The following is a 22,835-nucleotide window of genomic DNA, read 5'->3' as shown; positions in this document are numbered from 1 at the left end:
GCATGCTAAATTCTAGAGACACCCATAGGAATATCCAGGCATCTCTAACGTTTAGCACATGCTTATTTTTAGTGCATGCTAAAAACGCTAACATGACTTTGTAAAAAGGGCCCTAAGTTGCCATTTTGTATTATAAGCACACAGGCCATTTATTAGTTCTTTCAACAAACACCCCAATCCCTTCCCCCTCTACTACAAACTGACAAACACATACACACACACACCTGTTAAACTCTGCCAATATAGTTTTCAAAATTCAGTGACATCAGAAAAAAATTCTTTGGGACTGGATTTAATTTCTGGCCCAAGGTTTTGGTCCGCAGGATGGCTGAGGCAAGGGATGCTGGGAAGAGAGTCTCCGTTATTTTTCACTTTTAACATCCAGAGAGTAGAGAGGTGTGGTAGCCGTGTTAGTCCAGTTTTAAAGGTAATCAATAGAAAAAAACAAACAAAATAAAACATGGAAAAGAAAATAAGATGATACCTTTTTTATTGGACATAACTTAATATATTTCTTGAAGGGCAGCCTTCGAAAGCTAATCAAGAAATATATTAAGTTAAGTCCAATAAAAAAGGTATCATCTTATTTTCTTTTCCATGTTTTATTTTGTTTTATTTCTATTGATCAACATCCAGAGAGTAATTTTTAATAGGATGCCATGGGCAGACACCCACAGATGTACATATGTAGGTGCTATTTGATAAGGCATCTACTTGTCCACAAAATACTAGGGTATGTGGCAGAGAATATGTGTTGAATATAAGTGCAATCACATATACCTCTTATGAGCTGCTGTAAATGAAGGTGTGCCCTTTACATTCATATTTAGATTTGGGTACTTTGTAATCTACATATGTATATGCTAAGTCCGCCCACATTCCACCCAAAATCTGTCTCTGCACATGCTCACCAGCAAATTATACACCATCATGTCACGGTGTGTACTTTTATACAGTCAGTATGTTATGAGGTTATTTATTATTTACATCTCTATATTCCACCTTTCACAAAGAAGAGCACAACGCTACATTCATAAAACAATACAAAGCCATTAAATTCAAATAAGACACGCACACACCAATGTAAAATAAAACATAATAAATTACAAATGAAACAGTGGCATAATATACTACATTATTGTGTCTTTACATTCCTTAATCAACTAAAGGCAGTCAGTGACATTATAAAATTCTTTTTCAATGGCTAAGTTGTAGAGGGAACCCTGGTTTATGCTATGACGGGCTGAGTTGGGGGGGGGGATAGAACATTCAAGAAATATCTGTGTAGCTTCATAATGCCATAGCCCAACAGAAGCTGGCTCTGATTGAGCATGAAGCAATTACTAAAGCCCCCCCACCCCACCCCTCCAAAAAGGAAAAGGAAAACATTAGTCAATAAATGTTTATATGTATTTATTTATAATTTTGTAAAGATAAATCATATATTCATCCATAAATATGTTAAATAAAAGCAATGTATGTTCAAAATCAGTCCAAACTTTGTATTTGATCGATAGTAAAATTGTAAATAAAGTTAATGTCTCATTATATATCCAATGCTCTTACACTTCATCACACAAAGAGAACATTGTGTACTGAAAGCGTCACACAGTGATATCTAAGAAACACCCAGAGTCTCTCCCTGGGAAACGTTTTGCTCCCTGTTGTAAAGGTTTCTCAGGATCTGGCCCCTTCAGACTACATTAACCCTTTAGGATAGACCAAGGCTGGACTTTTCTCTCTTTTGGAGCAGACTCTCCGACCCTGTTGTCAGTAACCGCTGACCAGCTCCTCTCTGAAACAGCGACTTCAGTCCAGTGTTCGTCTTTCATCACCTTTTGAGCCAGAGGCCTGATTCCTCTTCTGAAATCTATCATTTGCAGAAAGATCTTCTCTCCTCTAAGGTTAGAGGTGAAAGGTTGCATACTTGATCCTGAAGGGCTATTGCCTTTCTCTGTGTGACAGACCGAGGGTCACTAGAGCAGAATCAGAGTCACTGGAGTCCAGACTGTGACTCGTTTTACAGCTGATGAATTTCTCTCTTTGCAGGTGCAGGTTTTGGGTGCTTCTCCTCAGACCCTCTAGAGACTGCAGGAAGGATTTCTTGGCTTTCTCCTCCTCTGTGGGGGAAACCCCTTCCTCCTCCACCTCCTGGATCTCATCAAAGGTGACTGAATGAGGCTGAAGCCAGGACTCACTGGGTCTCCTCAGCTTGCCTCTGGGTGCCTTGGCTTGGATGGGCCGAGGGAATTCCTCAGTGATGTAGACACCGTGAGTTGGCAGCTCCTGGTGGCTGCAACAGGTCCCCAGTACCTCAGCCTGCTTGGTTACCATCATACCCCTTCTTTTCTGCTTGATGTTTGGAGAGATTTGGGTCTGACAGCAGTAAATTCCCTTTTTCTCAGGGGACACAGAGACAGAGTTTTGCAGTCACTTACAGCTCAGCTCTTCCAATGTGGCAGGTTCTGGTCCCTCTGTCCCAGCCTCTTGTTGAGAATCTGTGCTCCGCCTTTTCCCTGATAATCTAGAAGGATTTTCTCTGCTCCCAGCTCTGCTGCTTCTCTCTCAAAGGACTTTGCTGAAAGCTGTTCCTTCCAGGCAGCCCAAAAAGAGCAGATTGTGCATGTGCTGAACCTGCAGCTCTGTCGCAGTTTCTCCCCTCTCTCAGAGCTACTGCTTCATCTGTTTCCTTCACTGCTGCTCCTTTGCTTTATATCCACATCTCCCTCCCACAGGCTGCCAGCTAAATCACAACTATACCATTTATAGCAACGTCTTCCGGCTGGGCTGGGCACTGACGTATCTGAGCTATGCGTAGGATATAGAGGAATAAAACCTGTGGAAGGAAACCCTAGCACAAGTCATTGAGAGGGTCCCAGGGAAAATTAAATCTGTTCCATTTTGCAGTAGCCATTATCAGCCCTGTAAGCTTGTCAAAGGTGCTGCTTATCAATGGATCGACTCCTCAAATCCTGTTGCCTATTTGTGATTTGAACAGGTTACTGTGGGAGACAGGACAGGGTCAGATTAAGTCCAAATGATGTCCTATGCACAACCCAATAATGGTGCTCCTCGGCCCTTCCATTGCTTAACTGACAACACATTAAGGGTTCCTATATTCAGCCGCAGCCAGCAGTGGAAAGCATTTTGCTCACTGTGGATGGAGTTATTCTTGGATATACAAAGATGGGATTTGTGCAGGTTTCAGCTTTGAATGTCGGGTTATTTTTTAGCTGGTTAAGACCTAGCCACTTAAGTCAATTTTCATCACTTAAGTGGCCGTAGATTGCCACATACTTTTATGCAGTCCCATTTATGCAGTAAACCTGGCTGCTTAAGAGCTAAATATCAGTACTTAAGCAGCCAGGTGTTGACTCTGTCCCATGGGCGTAGTTTGGGGGGGCGAGTGGGGCATTGGCCTCCCAAACGCAGGGCTGGTGCAACCTGGCTGCAGGCAGCTCTCGGTCCTTTCTTACCCCCCTCAGCTCCCCGACAGCCCTCCTCTCCATTCCTGCCGCCCTGCGTTTAAACCTTTTATTTTAAGTCGCAGCGATGGCATGGAAAACACAGTGGGATCATCAGCCTTTCCCTTCCTTCTCAGTGTACTGCCCCCGCAGAAACAGGAAATACATCATCAGTTAGCCCCACCCCATCCTTTGCCCCCCCCCCAAATGAAATAGTCAAACTTCGCCCATGCTCTGCCCCTGGAATGCCCCCAACATAGCTGGCTTTGAGTTTGGCACTAACCGCAATATTCAGCAGCAGTTAGCTGGTTCAGTGCTGCTTAATATTAGCAGCTAGCCCTGACCAAATGATTTAATCAGACAGTGGCCGGCTAAATTGAGGCGAGGTGAGGCAGTGGGGGGGGGCAAGGAGACGAGGAGAGGGGGTGGGGAGGCGGCATTCAAAATGTGCCCCCAACCTCGGGCTCTGGCCCCCTCCCACCATGAGGTCTGGCTATGCCCCTGGTGTGGGCAGGTCAGGGCATTCACAAAAGACGTGCATGATATTACAGGATAATGGGGATCTATGTCCAATTTGCACACTAGGCTTTACTCCAGGTTTCAGCTGATATTAAGTCCTCATGCCCAAAGTTGAGCGCTGAATTCGGCACACAGAGTGCTCATCCCAAAGCACCCTTTATAGATTAGCGTTGAATGCCAAATTTTATTTGCATCAAATTTTTGGTGCTATTTATAGAATCTAGCCCTTGGCATCCTTAAGCAGTAGAGTGGAGACTGAAGAGAGGTCTTTCCAAATTGTCGTTCTCCTGAAGACGCCATTGGATCTGTGGTTCAAAAACACAATCCGTCTGCTTTTCTCCCTGTACTCATTCTCATTCTCGACGTGGTGCCATTGGATGGTGAAACGTGGCACCACGTCGAGAATGAGTACAGGGAGAAAAGCAGACGGATTGTGTTTTTGAACCACAGATCCACAAGAGGGCATGATCACCAGAATTGTATGTCAGCACATACCACCCCCAACGGATTTCCAAGCTAAGTGATTCTTTAAAGAAAAACAATTTTTTTGGACTATATTTATTGTATCAGGGGAACAGCTGAGTAATTTTATCTATATAGTATATGCCAACTGGTACATAAAAAAACATTAATAATATTGAAGATAGCCAATTGAAGGCTTAGGACAATGATAGGAGGTAGGGGGATGGTGAAATGATGGACTACTATACAGTGCTATAACAGATGATTGCACCTCAAGTGGCATGCACTTTATTTACACTGAGCACCAAAAAATGTTTTTAAATATATTTTTAATGATTAGTTTAAAAGTATGTATAGTTGTACACTGGTGATAAGGTAGTAAAGTTAAAATTGAATGTCAAGAAGTGCAGAGTGATGCACTTGGGGTACAGAAATCCAAAAGAGATATACCGGATAGGAGGGGAGAGATTGGTAAGCTTGGCTCAGGAGAGGGACCTTGGGGTGATGGTGTCCGAGGATCTGAAGGTGACAAAACTAAGTGACAAGGCGGTGGCCATCGCCAGAAGGATGCTAGGCTGCATAGAGAGGGGTATAACCAGAAGAAGAAAGGAGGTGTTGATGCTCCTCTATAAATCATTGACGAGGTCCCATTTAGAGTATTGTGTTCAGTTTTGGAGGCCGTATATTACTAAGGATGTAAAAAGACTTGAAGTGGTTCAGAGAAAAGCGACAAAAATGGTATGGAATTTGCAGGACATATGAGGAAAAACATATTGACCTGAACATGTATACCTTGGAGGAAAGGAGAAACAGGGGTGATATGATACAGATATTCAAATATTTCAAAGGTATTAATTCGCAACCAAACCTTTTCCAGAGACGGGAAGGTGCTAGAATGAGAGGACATGAATTGAGGTTGAAAGGAGTCAGACTCTGGAATAATGTCAGGAAGTATGTTTTCATGGAGGGGGTGGTAGATACCTGGAATGCCCTCCCGCGGGAGGTGGTGAATATGAAAATGGTAACGGAATTTAAAAAAGAATAGGATGAACATAAAGGAATCCTCTTTAGAAGGAATGGATCCAAAGAAGCTTAGCGGAGACCAGGAAGCAAAACCGGTAATTGGGAAGCAAAGCCAGTACTGGGCAGACTTCTTTGATCTATGATCTGATCATGATTCAACAGATTCAGCTTCAGCTTGAGAAGTTGGAGAACAAGGCCAGCGCTTGACAAACATCTAAGGTCTGTGCCCTGATTGTGGCTGATTAGATTTGGATGGGATGGAGTGCAGCTCTTCAGGGGCTTCGGCATTAACTTCAGATTTCTATGGTCTGTGCCCTGAAAAAAGGCAAGGAAAAATCAAGACCAAGTATACATATTAAGTATCACATACCATATGTAATGAGCTTATCTTGTTAGGCAGAGTGGATGGACCAGGTCTTTGTCTGCCATTATCTACTATGTTACTCGTGACCTGGATTGGCCACTGTTGGAAACAGGATACTGGTCTGTCCCAGCATGGCAACGCTTATGTTCTTAAAGTAGGGGCCTGGGTTCAGATAAAGAAAAGAGGAATCAAACAATGCAGAAACAAAGGCGGTTAAGGCTTCTTTTACAATGCCATGCTAGCGATTCCCGTACGGCAAATGAGAAGAAGCCCAAAGGAATTGAATGGGCTTCCTCTCATTTACCACACAGGAATCGCTAGCACGGCTATGTAAAAGGCACTCTCTGACACTGTCTACAGGTGTGGGGTCACTCTGCAGAACTGAGACCCCTTGACCTTCACTGGCATGGGCTGTTGAAGTGCCCTGTCACTGGGTGGTGAGTCACTTTGCAGGACTGGGACCCCCTGAGCCTCTCTGGGATGAACTTTATGAACGCCTTTCACTATTCTCTCTCTGGGTTAGGGGCACAGATTTTTTTTCTGTCAGGTTTTGCACTGGTTTCCTGTCTAGCAGACTACAAGATTGAACAGGTTAGTATAGTGGGTTGGTGGTAGTGGAGCATCATCTGGAAAGACCATGCAGACCTAAGAGACTGGATGTTCAGATAACAGCCATCATAGTATTGAAGCTATTTAGATCATTACAAGCTTCGTGGTTAAGGGGCGTAGCCAGACCTCGACGGGAGGGGGGGGGTGCCAGAGCCCAAGGTGGAGGGGGCACATTTTGGCCACCTCCCCACCACCACCCTCCCGCCGCCACATCCGCTCCCTCCCACGGCCAATACCGCCTCCCTGACGCCACCCTCCTGCCGCTGCTTCCGCCACCCTCCCCCCACCACCACTGCGAAGGTACCTTGGCTGGGGATCCCCAACCCCTGCCAGTTAAAGCATTTGTCCCGCTCTGGTCTCACATTGCCTGGTGCCCCGTTCTATTCATTTTAATTAAACTGAGCATGCGCAAGCTTGCTCAGTTTCATTAGAATGAGCGTGCACAGTGACTGAAAACTGGACAGGACCACCAGGCAAGTGAGACCAGTGCAGGACAAATGCTTTAGCTGGCGAGGGTTGGAGACCCCTGCCAGCCAAACCAGGGGCCCCAGAGCCAATTTGGTGGGGGGGGGGGGGGGGCAGGCCACTGGACTAGACACCAGAAAGGACTGGTGCACAGTGGGAGCTATGTGTGCATCTTGCAAGCTTATCTATCCAGGAAGGTGAAATACAAAGGAAAAAGATTGCAAACACCCTTTTTATTAAGCAGGGATGTCCTATGATCTGTCATGGGCTGCAGCTGGCAGCTAGGTAATATATCTACCACTTTGAGCATGTCGTAAATAAATAAAATAAATATCTTTAGCAGAAGACAGTGAAAAGAAACTTTGGTGGAGCTCGAATGTATAGAAAACAGCTGCTTAGTGGCAGACAGAGAAGGCGTTATTCTCCCCAGAACCCTCCCCTATAAGAAAAGAAAATGCCAGGGTTCCTTCAGCAGGTTTTATCCCTCTGTACGGCTCAGATACACCAGTGCCCAGCCCAGCCGGATGGCATACTTTAAATGGTATTAGCTGTCATTACACTGTGGGAGGGAGATGAGGATATAATGCAGGGAAACAGGAACAGAAGCAGCTCAGAGTGAAGGAGGAAAACCAGCAGTGGAACCCCAGACTCAGCATCACTGCATTTTCTTTGCCTTCTCAAAAGATAGGGAAGGGGCAACTTTCAGCAAATCCTAACAATTTCCTCCTGACAAGGTTACCGGAGCTTCCAGATCCTCAAGAAAAAGGACTGAGCAGAGATTCTCTATCAACAGCAAGGAGAAAGAAGCCTGGGACTCAGGGAGCAGAGCAAGAGCTGAGCTGTAAGTGACAGCAAAACTCTGCCTCTGTGTCTCCTGAGAAAAGGGACCTTACTGCTGTCAGACCATCAGGCAGAAAAAAAGGATAATGATGGTAACCAAGCAGACTGAGGTACTGGGGACCTGCTGTAGCTACCAGGAGCTCCCAACTCACTGTATCTATATCACTGAGGAGTTCCCTCGGCCCATCCAAGCCAAGGCACCCAGAGGAAAGCTGAGGAGACCCAGTGAGTCCTGGCTTCAGTCCCATTCAGTTACCTTCGATGAGATCCAGGAGGTGGAGGAGGAAGGGGTTTCCCCCACAGAGGAGGAGAAAGCCAAGAAATCCTTCCTGCAGTCTCTGGAGGATCTGAGGAGAAGCACCCAAAACCTGCAAAGAGAGAAACTCATCAGCTGTAAAATGAGTAACAGCCTGGACTTCAGTGACTCCGATTCTGGTATCTGAGTTCTAGTGACCCTCAGCCTGCCACACATGGTAAAACGAGAGTTCTTCAGAACTAAGTATGTAATCTTTCACCTCACAGAGTTTGAAGAGCTTTCTGGAAATGCAAAAATTCAGACGAATTTTTGCAAGGTCATGGCTGCAAAGGTACTTAAGGACTGACACTGAACTCGTTTTCTCTGTGGAAGGAATTTGTCATCGGTCAGTGACAACAGAGACTGGGAGAGCTGGTCTGACAGAAAGAGAAGGTTGGTCAGGGTCTGACTTTGGTTTACACTCTGTTCCAAGAGATGAAATCAATCTTATGGGACCAGATGCTGAGAGGCATTTCCAGTATGGAGCAGAGCATTTTCCAGAGAGACTCTGGGTGTTTCTTAAATAATATTATTTTGTGATGCTTTGAGTGCACCATTTTCTATTTGTAAAATGTAAGTGCTGGATGCTGTGAGCAAATCATATTTATATTTATAAGAAAGGAATTGTGGAGAAGAAAGTTTATAGGAGGTAGAGCAGTTGAGGGATGGAATGATGTGCCAGAACATATGACAAAAAGAATCCTCGCTCCTGCATTTTATGAAGGGGTTGAAAATTTGTCTTTGTCCTTTTCTAAATATGTAATTTCTTAGTATAATTTATGCATTTCATTGTATGTTAGTTTTCTGTTACTGTACACCACCCTTGATTGGTTTTTGACCAAGAAAGGGGTATCTAAAGGATTTTTTAAATAAATAAGTTTATTTTCATAAAACATAAAAATATATTTTAATAACTTAATTGATTGTTATTTATTAACTGTTTTTATGAAGAGATTCACCCACAATGGTGTACAGCAGGTGCAGCTTGACATAAAACCTACAATTTTGTTAACAGCATAACAATAATAAAATGACCAAACATAAATACAGTCAATGAGGTAATCTTGTAGATGGCAAATTGAATGCTAATGATAGGAATAACATGATAGAATTTCAGAAATATAACAGCACTGTAAAACAATCATATCACAGAAATATGACAAATGTCAGCAGAATATGAATGATACCATGATAGGCAATATGAAAGAACATACATATGTCAGCATCATACCAATGAAACAATAGGTGCACATTAGAACATTCAAATAACATAGATATGATGCTAATACTGTCTGTACAATACAATGAAACATTTTATTAGGTAGCCAAAGGGGCAAGTGCAGTTGAGATATATAGACTGGACAAGATATAGATGGGTGGCTAAACTGAAGGCAAATTATATGTAAACCAAATGAATTAATTTTATTATTTTATTTGTACATTTGATATACCGCAAACTAGATCCTTAAGAGGCAACTAAGTGGTTTACAATAAGCTCATAAAAGAGAATTGACAATGCTGATTTTTATTTATTTATTTATTAGGATTTATTTACCGCCTTTTTGAAGGAATTCACTCAAGGTGGTGTACAGTAAGAATAGATCAAACATGAGCAATAGGCAGCTTACAGCAGTAAAATTATTCAACTAACAATCCAAAGTATGACATGGTATACTACTTGCAATGTCAACGCAATACGTAATAGAACATTATAATTGGTAGTGAAGGGTAAGGCAAAGTTGTAACATATAGATGGGTAATAAAGTAGGAAGAATTAGAAAGTAAGGTGACTGATTTGAAGAAAGTTGCACATAAGGTCAGCTAGGGTAGGAGTAGATAAACATGACCCGCTGCAGTTTGTATAGCCCGATTCAATCCTTGTGGAGGGCTAACGTTTTCTTTAGGCACTCTGGCCCATTTTGTCTGAGACCCTCCAAACAGGACTCCACATAAAGTCATATTCATATGTTGAATACATGAATTGATTATATTTTGTAATATATAGTTAACCCCTGCCGAAGATATTTCAAAACATAGCCATGTCGGGTATTTGATTTTATAATTCAGTAAAAGACAACAGTTTTACAATTTGTTTGTGGACTTCTTTGATGATTTGCTGTGGATCTGTGCCTCTTTGTGCCATTTTGTCTGAGGACCTTGAAAAGCAATGATAGAGTTTTAAATTTGGTCCTGTATGTATTAGAAGCCAGTGGAGTTTTTTCAGGAAGAGTGTGATGTCACACTTCTTGCAGCCCTCTACCAGTCGTGCTGAAGCATTTTGAATTAGTTGGAGATGATACAAGGTATTTTTGATTTGTCCAAAGTACAGGACATTATAGTAATCCAGTTGTGACTAAGGTTGCCAACTGGCTCCAGGTTCACCTGACAGGATTGATCCAGTGCATGTTTTACCCTACTGCATGCAGGGAGTTGTAGTCATGCTTGTCTTAGGGAGTGCAATGGAAAAATCAGAACTACAAGTCCCTGCATCAATGGAGTAAAACCTACACTGGATCAAACCTGTTGGGCAGATCTGGAGCCAGTTGGGCACCCCAGTCATGACGTTATTATGGCAAGGACAACTGTGGTCAGACTCATTTTTCAATGTATAAAGGAGATTTCTCAGTTGCAGTAGGTGAGAGAAACAGTTTTAAAGGTTGTTTGAATTTGCAGGATCAAAGTAAGTGATGAGTCTAGCAGCACCTTAAGATTCCTAATGTGCAATTTTAGGGGGAGTTCATACTTCCCAAATGGTATTTTGAAGCTAGGTACCTGTCCACTTGTGATAGAAACCCACAGAGTCTCTCTTTTACTTGGGTTTTGGCCATTCCCGAGTTGCTATCAGACTGCCCTGCAATGGCAGAAGGAAGCAAGTCTTCTTATGCTCTCAAATAATCTAGGAAATACGTCCACTGTAATTTATATTGGACTTCTGCATAGCCCCTTCAGGAACCCCAATATTTCATAGGCAAAAGACAGTAAGTTCACTGCAGAGATTTCAAGCAAAACATGGACCCCCCCCCCCCCCCCCTCATTTCCCCACAAATCAGCCAGAATGGACTTACTTCCTTCTGCCGTTGCAGGACAGTTCACTCAAACTGTGGCTAGATCTGGTTCAGTGGGTATGAGTAGCTGCATATCATCAGCATCGATATAGAATTTTATGTCCATCTACCAAAGCAGCTCACCTAAAGGCTCAAGGTGGGATAATGTGGGATACAAATGCAATAAATAAATAAGTAAATAAAACAGGTGGCAGTATGGATCAGGGGCAAAGCCAGACAGCAGAGTTTGGGTAGGCCTAGGCAAGAAGTGGGTGGGCACCAAATGTTTTATCCCCCACCCCCACACCAAAAAAATATCTCAGCTGGTGGGAAAATGCTTCTCTCCAGTCTCCACGCTGAAAACTGAGCATGCGAAGGTGCCAGTATTGTGGAGAGCAGCATTTTCATTACCATGTGCTACTGTTGGATGGGCCTGAGCCCTAAGTGGGTGGGCCCTGGCCCACCCAGGCCCACCTGTGGCTACGCCACTGGTATGGATCATGTGGTACTCCACAGTTCACTGCCCAAGGCAGGGGTGGGCCTCCATGGTCCTTGAGGGCCATAGCCCAGTCAGGGTTTCAAGATTTCCTGAATGAATATGCATGATATCTATTTGCATACAATGGAAGCAATACAAGTAAATTGATCTCATGCATATTCATTGTGGAAATCTTGAAAACCTGACTGGATTGTGGTCCTCAAGGACTGTGGTTGCCCACGCCAGGTCCAAGGCGATGATATGCTCTTGCTGAACTGAACTGATAGTTATCTGATGAATAGGATTTGAACCATGTAGATACTGTGCTACATTGTACCACCAGCCTTGTAATCATATTATGATCCACACTGTGAAGGCTGCTGAGAAATCCACTTGGACTATCAGGGTCTGTCTTTCTTGGGGACAGGAGTGAGAGGTCCACCAGGGACGTTTTTGTGGAGTTATGGTTGGGGGGAGGTTGTAAGGGTCTATTTGAGCCACTCAGGATCTTGGGTGTTCTGAGATAAAATGCAGCTCCAGAGCTGCCATACAGATTCAGCACTAGAAGGAGAATTTTTTTTAAAAAATCTGTGCTAGATTTTAGCATGGTTTTTCACACTGGAAGCAATTTTTTATTCAGTGGTTTCCATGCCCACTGTGCTACTCTTCAGCACTGTGGATTTACCTCTGATTTTTCCGTGCTATTTTTTTTTTTTAATATATCAGGAATACAATTAGCACAGGAAAATCAAGAGTAAACCACTGTGCTAAAGGACAGTGTGGCTTACTGCATCAGGGGTCCCCGTTTGGCTTTCAACAAGTCCCATAACCTTCCTGTCCTCAAAATCAAAATTGTATAAAAACTCCACTAGTACCATGTACCATCCTACTCAAACTTCCTGCCCAGCAGCTCTGGCTGCTTCTTAGGTAAACGCAAGGTAGACTCTAGAAAGCCTCATTCCTTGAACAATTAGTTTTTGCCTTCTTCAGCCAGTCTTATCTTTAACCCATCTGGTTTAGTTTTGCCAGTCACAGTCTCACCCAAAGCCACTTTCTTTGTTTCTGTGTGTATTATATTGTAAATGCAAGCCTGCATTAAGACATAGGTAATACAGGCAGCTGCTTAATGTGACAAATTTTGAAGATACCAAATACCTGGCATAAGCAGGGCCCTGGTAATCTGTGGGGGAGAAACCTCTCCTCTGAATTACTCTTTGGTCCTACCTGTGAGAACCAACATTTTAAATCCAGCCCTAGTAAAGCCATGAGGAAGGGACTGTTTCTTGCACTATATTAATAACAATACCAGTCCTTACCACTGGATTTGGATTTCGTTGGGTGCTATAGCACAGACATTCAGAGACAAGGAAAAGATCATCGTGGGAGTTTATCCTCTAGTGGATAATTGAGATGTCTCCTGTTTCCTGCTATTGCAGAGTTGGGTTGCTCACACAGAATTGTCACTGCTCAAAATCACTGAGCTGAATCAAGATAATTAGAGACTTATCTATTGCTCCTGCTTAGCCACCAACTTAGCCCTAAAACACTAATTTGGTAACAATATCCTAATTTCTCATCATCTAACAGTGGCACACACTCAAACTGAAAGTATAAAGAGCATATAGTGACATCAGACAGCTAGACTTCAATATTCATTAGGTACATAAATTTATTTTACTAATTCTCATAGAAATATTAACAAAATTTTAAATATATAAATATAAATTACATTTTGCTGTAAATCACCAGTTGTCACAAACTATAAGTATGAAAATAAATAGAAATATGATTCTCTCATGGCCTCCAAAGCATCACAGAATATATTATCTAGGAAACACCCAGAGTCTCTACAGAAAGTGCTCTGCTCCACCAGCTGAAAATCTCTCTCTCAGGATCTGGGCCCTTCAGGCTTATTTAAACCTCAGCAAAGCCAAAACCAAAGTCAGACGAATAAGTAAGGGGCTTCCCATTCTCTTGCAGAGTAGCCTCCTCGTCCCTGTTGTCATTGACTGGTAATTAAGTTCCTCTCGGGGAGAAAGAGTACAGTGTCAGTTTAAGTAGCTTTGGATCCATGAACCTGCATACATTCCTCTTCTGGAATCTCTGATTTCAAGAGAGACCTTTTCCCCAATAAAGTTATATACGTGGTCCTGAAGGACTATTATCTTTGTGTGTGACAGACTGCGGGTCACTAGGACCTAGAGAGCAGAATCTGAGTCACTGGAATCCAGGCTGTGACTTATTTTACAGCTGATGAATTTATCTCTTTGCAGGTGCATGGTCTGGGTACTTCTCCTCAGCCCCTCCAGAGACTGCAGGAAGGATTTCTTGGCTTTCTCCTCCTCTGTAGGAGAAATCCCTTCCTCTTCTACCTCCTGGATCTCATCAAAGGTGATTGGCTGGGTTTGAAGTCTGCAGTGCCTGGGTCTCCTCAGCTTGCCTCTGGGCGTCTTGGCTTGGATGGGCTGGGGGAACTCCTCAGTGATGTAGACACAGTGAGTCGGCAGCTCCTGGTAGTTACAGCAGGTCCCCAGTACCTCTGCCTGCTTGTTTGCCATCATTTCCCCTCTTTTCTGCTTAATGTTAAGAGATTTAGGTACGGAAACAGTAAGGTCCTTTTTTTCAGCAGGTGCAGAGACAAGAGTTTTGCAGTCACTTTCAGCTCAGCTCTTCCAATGTGGCAGGCTTTGGTCTTCTTCTGGACTGATGATCTCTGTTCAGTCTTTTCTCCTGGGGATCTGAAGATCTAAGCCAGAAGTTGCTTCTCACTTTCCTTCAAGCAGGCTAAGAAAAAGCAGTCTGTTTGTTGCTAAGGCTGGAGCTGCTTCTGCTCTCCCCACACTGCTTCCCTGCTTTATATCCACATCTCCCTCCCACGTGCTCTCAGTGCAATGACAACTAATACCATTTAAAGCATGCCATCCGGCCAGCCCTGCCACTGACGTCGCTGGGTAATTTCGATACCCATGGTGGAGGGAAGCTCTGGCACAGCACAGCGGGAGGCTCCTTCAAGTAAACGAAACCTCTTTTTTCTATTTGCCTCTCAGTGAGATATGTGGGCCTCTTGGCTGTTCCCATTTCTAAGACTACATTTTACAAGGAGAATCTCTGAAAAGTACTACTACTACTAATCATTTCTATAGGCTACTAGACCGATGCAGCTGCACATTGAATATGAAAGAGACAGTCCCTGCTCACAGAGTTTACTATCTAATCAAGACAGACAAACAGGAAAAATAAGGGATAAGGACAAAGAGTAGCAAGATTCCGGAATCCCAAAGACTACTACTACTACTACTACTTATCATTTCTATAGCACTACTAGATGTATGCAGCGTTGTACGCTGAGGCCCTCATGATCAAAAGCAAACTCTGGCGCTAGAGGCTGTTAACGCCATACTAGCACCAGAGTTTGCAGCCGACCCATGATCAGAGCCCTCGAGCGCCTGAAACAGCGCACTCAAGGGCTCTCAGCGCAAGTAGCATGCAAATGCATGCTAAACAGGGCTTCTAGCGCAATTAGCTTGCAAATGCATGCTAATTGGCGCTTAACGCATTCATCCCCAATGATCAGCGACCAGCGCGCCAAAGATTGGGTCGCTGGCCGCAGCAAAATCAACGCCAGCTCCGAGCTGGCGTTAGATTTTGCGGATCATTGGGGAGCAATGGTGAGCCCTGTCCAGCATGCAGTTGCATGCTGGCAGGCCCCCGTTCCCCCCCAAGGCAACAGCACACGGGACTGGAGGTCCGGTGGACCTCCGGTCCCCCTCCGATGATCCGACCCTCCCCCGAACCCCCCGAAATCTTCGTGGCCGCCTCCGGCCAAGCGTTGTCCCACCCTCCCACCAGCGCCGGGGGGGGGGGCTGGAGGTTCGGTGGGCCTCCAGCCCCCCAAACCCCAAGAAATCCTTGTGGCCGCCTCCGGCCAAGGGCTGTAATCTACCGACGAGGGAGGTGGGGCTGGAGGTCCACCCCAACTCCTCCCCCTCCCGCGTTCTCAACAAATCCCTGGTGGTCCGTGGTGACATGTAACCCCACCCTCCTCCCTCCCTCCCGGCCCCCCTACCTTTGTTGGAGGAGGGACGCAGCCTGCATGCCTCCCTCCTCTTCCTTTCGACGCCGCTTCAAAATGGCGGCGCCCAGCCCCGCCCATTGCATCCTGGGATATGCTGGGCGGGGCTACATACCATGTAAGGGAATCGCTCCCTTATATGGTATGTAGCCCCGCCCAGCACATCCCAGGATGTAATGGGCGGGGCTGGGCGCCGCCATTTTGAAGCGGCGTCGAAAGGAAGAGGAGGGAGGCATGCAGGCTGCTTCCCTCCTCCAACAAAGGTAGGGGGGCCGGGAGGGAGGGAGGAGGGTGGGGTTACGTGTCACCACGGACCACCAGGGATTTGTGGAGAACGCCGGGGGGGGGGGAGGAGTTGGGGTGGGCTGGAGGTCCGGTGGACCTCTAGGCCCCACCCCCCCGTCGATGGATCACAACGATTTCTGGGGGTTTGGGGGGGCTGGAGACCTACCGATCCTCCAGCCCCCCCCCCCCCCCCCGTCGCAGATGGGAGGGTAGGGCAGCGTTTCTCTAAAGCCGGCAACCAAGTCCTCTGGGGGTTCGTGGGGGGGGGGGGCTGGAGAACCTCTGGATCTCCAGCCCTCCGTGAACATGGGGGGGTGTCGTTGGGGGAACCGGAGGTCCACCGGACCTCCAGCCCCCCCCCCCCATCGCTGGGTGGGAGGGTGGGAGTCGGTTTGGGCGGCGGCGGTGGCCTCTTTGTTGGGGGATCGGCAGGCTACTTTGACAGTTTTGGCTTTTGACAGCCCAGACCTGTCAAAGAAGTGCGGGAGGATTGTGCTGAGCGCATGCTCGGGCGCAATTCTTCCGCACTTCAATATGATAATCAAAGATAATAGCGCTGCTTAGATTTGCATGCATTATCTTTGATCATCGATGCAGAAAAGCCCTGCGCTGTCCTGGCGCTATTTTTAGGGCGCTATTTGGAACAGCGCAGGGCTTTTGATCATCTGGGCCTGAATATGTAAAAGACAGTCCCTGCTTGACAGAGCTTACAATCTAATCAAGACAGACAAACGGGACAAATAAGGGATAAAGGAATGACTTAAGGTGGGAATGATAAAATAGACATGGGTACTGAACAAGTGAATAGGAGTTAGAAGCCACCTCAAAAAGGTGGGCTGACACCAAGAGAACAGGCAGAGGCAGTGCCATTCTCTGACCAGCTTGTTCCTGAGATTAGCTGCCAAGTGGTGCTGGATATTCCTTTCTTAGGCAGATAGAAGATGCAGAGTGCAGTGGAAAGTAAGGTTAAACCCCCTAGAATGCCCCCCCCCCCAAAAGTTTCTTTACAGGACATGGTTCTCCCTTTCCCTGAATTTATCGCAAGCAGCAACACCACACAATAAACGCTTCCATATACAACACAATTAAACAGACATAAAATAAACTTGTTAGTGCACAAGCGAGTGTTGTTAAATAGGGATTGACCCCCAAAACAAGCAAGCAGTCTGCAAAACCCAGAGAGAAAGAGATTGAAAGAGACAGAAACGGTGAGCAGACCACAAAGACTTTGAGAGGAAGAGACTACGATTGAGCCAGATCTGGTACATGCCTGTTTCTCCATGGACAAGCAGGATGAATCAGCCACACATGGGTGATGTCATCCAATGGCTCCATGAACAGACTAGCTCTCCCAAAGCTCAGAAGAGCCTTTTTCAGGCCCTTCTGAGCATGTGCAGGTCCCCCTCCAACCACTGTCCCACCCATTTCCTTTCCTGTCTGTTCTATCCATCTGGTCATGCAGACGGATCTTCCTGTTCTCCTATAGTTAGTCTTCTTTTCTCCTCTAGAACTCTGTCTCGCACTCACTACAAGGACCCAGCCTGTTCACCAGAGAAGGTGAAGACATGACTCTGAGTTCCATGGATTTCCCTCCCACAGTAAGGCTGCTTGAACTGCTGACATGCGTGACCTACAGACCGGTGGAGTGCCAGGTCTTCAGGAAAGAGCAGGCAACACTCTCATGGTGCAGAGAATCCCCCTGCCATCAATCCTCAGTCTAACATTGAAGCCCACAGTATACCTATAGGCCTTCAATATAGGATAGGTCTTTCCACATAAACCATGCAGTCTCAGCACAGTACAGTAACCAACATTGTTGATCATTAACATCTTCCTTCCTCATGAGTCTTCAACAAACCCTAATTCTTCCTATTCAAGCCTGACCTATTCCTGTCCTAATCCACAGCTGCCCCGATAGTGCCTGTTGCACACGTCAAAAGGGCAAATGCTGTACAACAATTTTAAAATTCTATCTTCTATATGCAGTAGTGGTCAGGAATTGGTGCATTCACCTCCACAAATCAGACTCGATCCCCGGCCAGGAAAGGCAGCTGCTGCCTATTCTTTCAAAGGCTGCTCAAGCAGGGAATCTCCAGAACCTTCATGAGTGCCCACTTGGGAGACCTGATGAAAGACTTACAGGTGACAATACCTGAGACCACTGACTCATCAGGCACTTTCTCCAGTCATGGGTAGGTATGTCAAGTTCCTTCCAATGCTTGTCTCGAACATGAAATAACCTACAATTTAAAATTCCTCTGTGTATCGAGGCTTTGACAGCAAGTTAGGGAACACACTGGGTTCCCTAGCATGCTACTGGTCCCTCAGGCACAATCCCAGGTCAGGAGTCCATCCTTCATTGGGTTCCTCTCATTGCTTGTGCAGAACCCAACACATCCTACAATGCAACACATCCTACAATGCAAAGCTCCTCTACTTATCCCCTTGGTGGTCAGTCCATCCTGGCACAGATGGTGTCAATATAAAAGAGTAGCCTGTCGAGAACCTGAGAACTGGGTTCAAATCCCACAACAGCTTGCTGCTTAATGCAGGGGGTTGAGATCCTGGAGAACTGGGTTCAATTCCAACAGGCAGCTCCTTGTGAACCCGGGCAAGTCATTTAAACCCATATGGCCCCTGGTTCAAATAAACCTAGATTATGAGCCCATTGGGGACAGAAAAGTACTTGCAAAAAAAAAAAACCACCACTGACTGTATCTACAGAAAGGCAGTATATCAAGTGTGGAACAAACATAGACAATGTTCTAGAACCACAGAGATATGAAGAATGAACACAGAAAAAGACCATATGGACTATCTGGTCTGCCCATTCATGCCTATTCACCATGCTCCATACAGACATCCTAAGTCCTTTTCCAGCCCACCAGGACCTGTCTGAAGCTCCTTACACCTAGAAGGGTCTTTGCCTCTTAGGGGCCCCCTAGTATCAGCCAAGGCTCAACAACCCATAGATCTCAGGAATGAGCAGATCGCTGCACCCTACCTTACATTCTGCTCCTATACCACCTGTGCTATAGCCAGCTTAAGGATGGCTTGAATGTCTAAGAGCAGTCTACCTTATGGAGGGAGCAGCATCACTCTTCCCCAGGCTCTTCAACCCCTATTGATCTTTCATATACTAAGGCACACACACACAAATGCTTAAAACTGGCATTGCTACCTACCATTGCTTGATCCTTGGAACCAATATTGTTACCTACCATTGCTGGCCCATTGGAACCGAAATTGCTGTCTACCATTGCTGACTCCTCTGCAGCCCGCTGCACAGCTTCGAGAAAATTAGTCAGCATCCTCTCTGCTCAAGCTTGCATTTACCCTTGTACCACTTTATAGCTAGCCTTTGATGAGACCTTGGGGCAAAAACACATTACAAAATCTGGCAATATGCCCCCCAAGGACAGGGACATTATCTCTACACCTTGGCCCCACCAAGAAGGTAAGTATGAGTACATACAGAGAAAGTCAGGCTGCTTTAGAAGGATGATTAAGATCACACAAGTATGACAAAGACAAGGGAGATAACTATCATTGTTATTTTTGAAGCACCGTGTTCTCCAGTCTCGCTCCCCCATTTTCATGGGTGGTGACCCTACAGACACACTCAGGTTTCAACACTAAGGGAAAACCAAACAAAACCATTTCCAACAGTGCCCTCAGGTGTTTAGGCACATACGGTCATCCATACCTTCCTATACAGGTCAACAGATTCAGTATCACGGGTGAAATCATAGAAATAACACCCAGTTGCTCTCTGTTCTATTCCCCGGTTCTCTATCAAGCCTTTTCCACATTATCTTGGTGTACTGTCTTCAACCATTACTTAGCAGTGGGAAATCAAGGTTCCCAGCCCTTCATACCCAGCCTTAATTATAGCTTATCCGTGTCATGCACACTATGAGTCATATCCTGCACCCCTTGCAACAGCCTGTCACCTTCCCCCCACCAGGCTCATACAAGAGGCTGAATGTCATGTCCCAAACTATCTGGACTCTACACAGCATGACTTCCAATGTCCTGTATACCCAAGCTCAGTAGGGAAGAGCCTACCCAAAACAACATGACATGGGAAACTCAACTCCTCCACCTTCATCCACAGCATTGTTTTCCTAATGATCGGGAGCAGCCAATCCCTTATACCGTGCTACATCATGGCCTTACACCACTGCATTTCCTGCACCATGACTTTACACTACTGTATTAGGGGCCTAGGAACCCTACTTACTCAATAGAAAACTGGAACACTACTGCTCTTATACACAGGCAGTACAGGTCAAACGGGGCTATGCATCATATTGATCTCCCCATGTGATATGCAACAAAAAAAAACACCTTTCACATGGCTTTTAACACACTCCTCAAGTAGTGAGCCATCCTCAGTGAATCTATCCATGACAAGTCTCACCCCACATTCAGGCTCACATCTAAGCAGTTTTTGCTGAAGATAGACAAACTATTGCAAGTCTAGAGACCTCCACCACTCAACCCTCATTCACACACAAACAAAAGCAAAACAAAATGAGGAATCTTGGAAGCCACAACCCATCTTCACAAAACTTCATGGGCCATCTACAGCAGTGGCTGCAATCTTCTGGATTGTTCAAGTTTAACATATAACTTAGATAAGCCACATAAAATTTTTTTGTAGACCCAGGGGCCTATCATGGTTCACAGAAGGCTCCCTTGTTATCCCTGGTTTACATTTGTCAAGTTCTCTCTATGCAGCTTCATCCTACCACAGCACACTCCATTAGGCTGTAAAGGGCGGACACTGCTAATATGCATAACACCTCTTGACAGCCCTCAGCTTGGGAGTCACCCACATGTGGCTGATTTATCCTGCTTGTCCATGAAGAAAGTATGGTTACTTAACTGTAACAGAGGTTCTCCATGGTCAGCAGGATAAGTCAGCCATACAAACCCACCACCCTCCCCTCTTGGATGAACCTGCCTATAGCTAAAGAAAGAACTGGATAAGAAGTGGGTCGGATAGTGGTTGGAGGGGGGCCTGCACATGCTCAGAAGGGCCTGAAAATCCCAGTGCATTTTTTCTAGCAAAAAAGGTGTCAGTACTCAAATGCTAGGCCACTCTTCAGGGGTGGGGTGATCACTGAGGGACTTACCCCACAATAGCCAGGTCCCCTGAAACCAGTCAAAGAATCTATGACAAGGCAGAATTGGTGTGTAGAGCCTGAGCTCTTTCATTAAAACTTGGGGTCCAATAGGTCAACCTTAGTAGACAATGGAAAAGATGCAGGTACTCAGTACCCCCTCAAAAAAAGCCCTGGCTAAGCCATTCATTGAGCCGACGGATGATGTCACCCAGGTGTGGCTGACTTATCCTGCTGTTCACAGAGAACCCCTATTACTGGTAAGTAACCACACTTTTCACACTGATATGGTGATTTATGCCCCTGAAGCAGCCATTTAGCAAAGCTTGGCACTCACCAGTAGCGTGCCAAAGGCAGGGCCGTGAGGGCAGTCCACTTTGGGTGCAGGCAGCAAGGGAGTGCACAGAGCAGTTGCGCGGCTGTCAGCTCTGCCGGTTCCCTGCCCCTTCTGACATTGCTTCCTGTTCCAGGGCAGGGGACTGGTGGAGCCAAGGAGGTTGAAGAAAACAGGAGATGGGATGACATCAAAAAGTCGAAGCCACTTAGGTTAGCCTTTGTTTCCTCTTCCCTGCACAGCCGTCATCTAGTACACTCAAAACAAAGCAAGCAAACCTATGAGCTGCTGCATCCTCATTGTTGTTCTTTATTGTTAGTAGCATTTTTATTTAATCTCACATATTACATGCTGGCTTGTGCAGCAAATGGATGCACACAGAAGAAATATTGGTTTCATTGGTTAGAGTACTAATTTGTTCTACATGTTATTGTGTCATTTGGAGGGGCTGGCTAAAGGGACTCCCTGTATTTGTGCAGAGATGCTTTCACCTAGTAAAGGGTCAACAAAACAGACATCACGTTATGAGAATCAGGTACTTAACAATCAGACTATTTATAAGTACAATTTTAAAAAACCCAAACATTAATTAGCTTGAAACTGGGACCTGGGAGCATTTAACATCTTTTTTTCCTGTGCCTACATCAAAAGAAAAAGATGTCATGTGAGAACTTGCTCCTTTTTGTTTTGTGGAATGCAGTGGTATTTTATAAAAATGGACTTGCATTTTTTTAAAATTACTACTATTTTACAGATATGTATTGAATAATGGAGTAGGGGCTTCCTTCATACAGAGGCAGTCTAAATGTGCCAACATTGTCCAGTTCAGCACATTATTAACAGCCAGGTTCATAGAAAGTTAATTATGATCATTGGAAAATAAATCTTTTGGCTCAGGCTGCTTGTTATGTGAATATTCCATCACTGTTTCATTATTGATACCAAGTATTACATATCAAGGGCATTTGCTGTAAACTTTGTTTTAACATGCACATAGTTTTGGTTTTTAAAACCAAAGGTGAATCCTAAGGGTGGTTGAACTATTAGGTATAAACTGTGTTGTTGTTTGTTTCTTTATTGCTGTTTTGTTTTGTTTTACTGTACTTGTTTTGGACTGCTTTGGGTCCTGCTGATCTGTGCATCTGCTGTCTGGAATTTTGAAAGATTATTCCTTTTTGTACTTTAATAAAAAGATTAAAATATAAAATCATAAGTGCTCGAGGCGTCTGTAGATGAGGGGATGGGGTGGGGACGGGGACAGAACCTGCAGGGATGGGGTGGGGACAGAGACAGAGCCCACGGAGACAGAGCCCACAGGGACGGGATGGAGCAGAACCTATAGAGATGGAGCGGGGATGGGGACTGAGTCCGCAGGGAAGGGATAGGGATGGGGACAAATTTTGTCCCTATGTCATTCTCTAGCTTACAATCTAATTTTGCACCTGAGGCAAA

The 22,835-nt window shown here is 45.1% G+C and overlaps 3 protein-coding genes across 3 annotated transcripts; 1 reads left to right on the top strand and 2 right to left on the bottom strand.

Annotated features, from left to right (window-relative positions):
* Nucleotides 1-1,515: 1,515 nt before the first annotated feature.
* LOC115467966 (uncharacterized protein C11orf96 homolog) lies at nt 1,516-2,642 on the bottom strand. The gene has a single exon (XM_030199474.1). The coding sequence runs from the start codon at nt 2,335-2,337 to the stop codon at nt 1,942-1,944; it is 396 nt and encodes a 131-aa protein (XP_030055334.1). The 5' UTR covers nt 2,338-2,642; the 3' UTR covers nt 1,516-1,941.
* A 5,193-nt stretch (nt 2,643-7,835) lies between these two features.
* Nucleotides 7,836-8,189, top strand: LOC115469640 (uncharacterized protein C11orf96 homolog). Its single transcript, XM_030202433.1, has one exon. The coding sequence runs from the start codon at nt 7,836-7,838 to the stop codon at nt 8,187-8,189; it is 354 nt and encodes a 117-aa protein (XP_030058293.1).
* A 5,086-nt stretch (nt 8,190-13,275) lies between these two features.
* On the bottom strand, nt 13,276-14,378 carry LOC115467965 (uncharacterized protein C11orf96 homolog). Its single transcript, XM_030199472.1, has one exon. The coding sequence runs from the start codon at nt 14,122-14,124 to the stop codon at nt 13,762-13,764; it is 363 nt and encodes a 120-aa protein (XP_030055332.1). The 5' UTR covers nt 14,125-14,378; the 3' UTR covers nt 13,276-13,761.
* Between the last annotated feature and the right edge of the window lie 8,457 nt (nt 14,379-22,835).

This window comes from Microcaecilia unicolor, chromosome 4 (assembly GCF_901765095.1).
Source record: "Microcaecilia unicolor chromosome 4, aMicUni1.1, whole genome shotgun sequence".
Classification (NCBI taxonomy): Eukaryota; Metazoa; Chordata; class Amphibia; order Gymnophiona; family Siphonopidae; genus Microcaecilia; species Microcaecilia unicolor.
The sequence above is the reverse complement of the archived record's forward strand: the minus strand, read 5'-3'. Positions and strand labels throughout refer to the sequence as shown.